This window comes from Penaeus monodon, chromosome 2, assembly GCF_015228065.2.
Source record: "Penaeus monodon isolate SGIC_2016 chromosome 2, NSTDA_Pmon_1, whole genome shotgun sequence".
NCBI classification, from domain to species: Eukaryota; Metazoa; Arthropoda; class Malacostraca; order Decapoda; family Penaeidae; genus Penaeus; species Penaeus monodon.
Window position 1 is genome coordinate 17,620,743 of NC_051387.1, and position 5,000 is coordinate 17,625,742.

Here is a 5,000-nt window from a genome sequence, read left to right on the forward strand (position 1 = left end):
AAATGTATAGGTTGGAGGCTATTATAATGTGTAATGCACACCAGGTAAGTATACTTACCTAAAGTTGGACAATATTTTTTCTCCATTTACATTTTGCTTGTAATAACTAATGGTTATAGTTTTGTTTTTGTGCTTTCATCAGATCACAAAATTTGAATGGGAGTAACTTCTTTGTGTTAACTATAAGAAGTGTAATAACCCATTGCCCCTGAGATAATATGGAATTCACATGGCCTCAGCTCCAGGGAGCTTGCGCAGATGACGGGGCTTGCCTCCGGGACGCTTTTAGACGTGACACTCCCTGTGCCTTACCAACAAAGTGATGTGATTTTTGTATATATCACAAAACATGGTTATAGTGTTTTTGCATATTCAGTGATGCATGATATGCATTTTAGTTACTATACTGAACCTGTAGTAACCTGATTATGTACATTAAGTACATTTCATTAAATAAGGTATGTTAAACTTTTTGTACAAGAATGAATGTAGTTTTATGGTAGGATTTTTTTTTTTTTTTTTTTTTTTTTTTTTTTTTTTCCACTAATTTTAGCAAATTTTATTTTTACAAAATAGAGATTATATAGTGATACACAAAAGGTTACTGCCGCAATGGCTTCAGTACTTTTCTTTTGTGTGTCATACTTCAAGACACTCGCACTGACAGAACGTGGCAGTGTACCAAAATTTAAGGAGACTGATCTCGTTAACAAGAGCGAATGTTACTTACAGGTTCACAGCGGCAGAAAGAGAGTGCCAAGTTTTGGTGTGTGATACCTTCTAGGCATAGCAGATGAATAATTTATTTGCCAAAATTTGCCCTGTATACAAAACAATAGCCAGTCATAGCATTACATATCCTCTTCTCCCTCAGACATTGCCTCAAGGCATGTAGTGTGGGCAGGAGAGTTCCTTATAAGCAACATTATAAAATGGTAATGCATGAATCTCTGTAAGATGACGTGAATAGCGTGTCACCCGGAACCATGACCAATGCCATCTTTTCCGGTGGTAATTAAGGTGTTGCACAATGTTTCGCAACCCTCAAAACCTTTTTTGTAATTGGACACAAGAGACGCTGCAAATCTCTGGCCACTCCTGTGATGTAATGGGAATGGTATTTTGGAATATAATATCCTAGATGGCTGTTGATGTTTTGTGGTGGGTTGTGCTATGCTATAGATATCCAGTATAAGTATGGATACGCATGAAAATAACTGTAACCATCGGAAAAGATAGCTGGAGTCAGACATGACGTGTACCCCACATCATCCATAGGCTAAGAGTTAATCTAGCCATTCATTGCAAAATGTATGGAAAGGAGGAGACTTTAACACAATAAACAGTTGAGTCAAATGACTGTCAGACCTTTCAACAATATAGTCAGGGAGAAGCATCTGTTGAGTTAAGGTGGAAGATAGTTCTTTAAACATTGAAATGAGTACCTAAATTCTCTTTCAACAGATCAAGTACTTTTTAACCCATTAACTGTGGAAATAAAATTTGGTTATTGGCCAGTAATGTGGCTTGTTGGTGCACATTGGCAGTTTCCCTCATTTGCACCCAATTTGTTTGATACTTCATGCACAATATTAGGCTTATAATTGTATTTAAAAAAAATAATAATAATAATAAGTGCCTGTGTCTAATAGTGACACCAAACAAATGACGTCACTTTGATTGGAGAAAGACAAGCTCTGTCTGATGAACCAACTATGTGATTATGTCATGATGTGGGGCCATTTGCAACTCATTCCACCACAACTATTACATATCATGTCATCTGCGACTGAATGGTTAAGTTTGCAAAGATAAGAAATAGTGCACTACAGCACTTTTCTTTTTAGCTTGCTTTCTTACTAATTAATACTGGAAGGCCTATATGTTGCTGTTGTACACTTTTAAAAATCAGTATAGTGAAACGTAGTATGGTTAGTGATCTAATAATGAGATACACACATACACAAGCACATGAATTACTGACTAATTTATTAGAACAATGTAGTTTTACAAATAAGCTTAATTTTTGTCTAGTTTTATTTTACATTACATACTTAATTTTGGTACTAGCTGTGATTTATGTATAATAACTTTTTTGACACAGGTCCCAGCTTTGGTGAAAGCAGTGCATCGACAGATGAAGGAGAAAAGTATCAAAACCCGACAGGGCTGCTTTGCCCTGCTAACAGAACTAGTTCAAGTATACCCTGGGGCGCTCACCCACCACATTCCTGCACTTATTCCTGGAATTCAGTTCTCTCTTGGGTAAGATCAAACTGCCTCAGTGCTCATATAAGATGTCAATGTTTGGATGTATGTTGTCAGATGATAGAGATACCTTTTTGAAAGATGCTAAAATTGTTTTCATTGCTTTTTCAGAGACAAAAATAGCAGCAGTAACATGAAGATTGACACCTTGGCATTTGTACACTGCCTGCTGGTGCATCACAGTGGAGAAGTGTTCCATCCCCACATTGGTGAACTGCTTCCCCCAGTTGTGACTTGTGTAGCCGATCCCTTCTATAAGATCACTGCAGAGGCACTGCTTGTCTTACAACAGATTGTGAAGGTCATCAGGCCTCTTGGTATGCAGCATTACTGATTCTTTCCTTGTTTTCTAGTAAGGAAATGTTGTCCATTTACTTGAGAATTTTCGTAAACCATTGTATGAACTTTCTACAAGGATATATATTTTAAGAATATACAGTATACTCATTTCCATTACAGATTTAGCTTCCTGCTTTGACTTCACGCCATACACTGGAGACCTCTACCACTGCACACTCGCCAGACTCCGTGCTGCTGATCTTGACCAAGAGGTGAAGGAAAGGGCCATTGCTTGTATGGGCCAGATCATCTCACATCTTGGTGATCATTTGCAGGTGAGACAGGATTTCCATTGGACTTGACCTTTATTAACCACTCTATGATGGTATCAGAAATCTCTTGGCATCACCGACTCAGGTGATTTCTGGCAACCATCCTGCCCTTTGGCCCGGGTGTCAGCTACATGTAGTGGAAGTTTCCGCTCGACTCGCTCTCGTATGTCTTGACACCTATAGCCGTACCCAGCGTGATGAGTCGGCTTCTTGTGACACCTATAGGGATGGCCTGGCAGATATGGATTTAGAGTTTTACAAAGAATTCATTAGCTTTATTTATTTATTTGGTTTTATATTCATATATATATGTTGACCCCCCCCCCCCTGTAAATCTACACAAAATATTACATATTTTCCTATCGTATCAACAGGGAGAGCTGGGAACCTGCTTACCAATCTTCTTAGACCGCCTCTGCAATGAAATCACACGCCTTACCACCGTCAAGGCCCTCACAAAAGTGGCTGCATCGCCCTTGAGAATTGACCTTCGACCTATCCTTGGGGACGCCTTACCAGTATTAGCTTCATTCTTGAGGAAGAATCAGAGAGCGCTGAAATTAGCCACACTAACTCTCCTGGATACTTTGGTCACAAACTATTCCTCAGCTCTCAGTCCCCAGATGCTGGACAAGGTGAGTATGGGAGGATTTTTATTTTATTTTATTTTATTTTATTTTTTCTTTTGCTCTCTCTCTCAGTTAGTCTGATTTTTCTCAAATATTTTATTTTAGATTAGTAATAGGAAATATAATTGTCCAAATTTTCAGTGGGAAATGGAAATTCATCAAAAAAATCCAGAGCAGGGTTTCATGATATTTTATGAACAGATAGTCAATTCATTAATTTATCTTTAATGATTTACTGTATATATTTTAGGTTCTGATTGAACTCCCACCGCTGATCAATGAGTCGGACCTTCACATTGCCCAGTTGTGCCTCACCCTCCTCACCTCCACAGCCAAGCTGCACAAATCGTCATTGGCTAATTTCCTCGAGGTCATCATGCCAGATGTCATGGCTCTGGTCAGATCACCACTCTTGCAAGGTAAGATTTGTGGTATTATGATTTATTTGTTTAGCATTTTATGAATCTCTTTACTTTTTACCCAGTTTCACGTGTATTGCTTTGAGAAAAGGGAATTAATGCAATTGATGTTGAGGGTTTCTTTAGTTTGCTTTTCTTATGCACTGCATGATTGCACTCATGAAGTTAAGTCTTTGAAGGTAAGTTGTATTAAAGGAATATTTATTGAAGGAATATATCAGAATCTTTTGAAAAAGACCTACATTTAGCCATTTATGAGAAATTTTACTTAAACATTGTTTTTAGTTTTCATCTTATTTGACCTTTCCAGACTAAAGGGGCAAGTATTCTACTTCTCAACCAAAAGTTACAGTTTTCATTATTCATTATTTACCTATGTTTTAGTTTACTATTATTCAAGTTTGTATTTCTATTGGTATTCACCTGTCTTACATCTTTTGCTAGATGTTCTGTTTTTCCTTCTAGTTCATGGTGACAAATGTTTCTTTTATTTATACAGGCGGAGCACTTAAAGCTATGCAAGACCTCTTTGAGGCTGTTGTCCGTGCCGGACTCCCAGGAGTCGATTATCAAGACATTCTCAATCATCTCCTCACTCCACTGGTCTCGCCTCAGGCAGCGAATATTCATAAGCAGGTACTGTGCTGTGATGGAATGTAAATATGCAATAGGATAATGGTTTAGGTATAACTGTTTGGTGTAGGTTTGAGTATTATATGATTTGAATTGAAGGAACTTCTTTGTATTTTGATAGAGAATGTTTTTAGCTTTTGTATCTTCAGTAATAGGAGTATTTGTAGCAGATATTTATGACTGATAAGTAATTGCCCCCGAAGTGCCCAATTGAATTTTTAATCTGGATTGGCATGAACATGAAAACATGCACTCTTTGGACTTCTCACTATCCCATAGTTCACAAGTTGTTTGTTTTCTGACAGGCATATCACTCAATGGCTAAGTGTGTGGCAGCTCTGACAATGACCCATCCTGGTGAAGCTGTAGATGTCGTCAACAGATTCTTGATGGACGTGACCAACCCACGATCACCAACAGTCCAGTCCTTCTCCACCCTT

At 38.0% G+C, this 5,000-nt stretch overlaps 1 protein-coding gene across 1 annotated transcript in view; it reads left to right on the top strand.

Moving 5' to 3' along the window:
• LOC119581376 (cullin-associated NEDD8-dissociated protein 1-like) overlaps positions 1–5,000 on the top strand; it is a 23,325-nt gene that overhangs the window by 11,819 nt on the left and 6,506 nt on the right. Inside the window, exons 9-15 of the mRNA XM_037929700.1 lie at positions 2,105–2,265; positions 2,380–2,585; positions 2,728–2,882; positions 3,254–3,514; positions 3,759–3,927; positions 4,427–4,563; positions 4,866–5,000. The exon at positions 4,866–5,000 is cut by the window's right edge and continues 35 nt beyond it. Coding sequence (XP_037785628.1) covers positions 2,105–2,265; positions 2,380–2,585; positions 2,728–2,882; positions 3,254–3,514; positions 3,759–3,927; positions 4,427–4,563; positions 4,866–5,000 — 1,224 coding nt within the window. The remainder of the gene's footprint in view (positions 1–2,104; positions 2,266–2,379; positions 2,586–2,727; positions 2,883–3,253; positions 3,515–3,758; positions 3,928–4,426; positions 4,564–4,865) is intronic.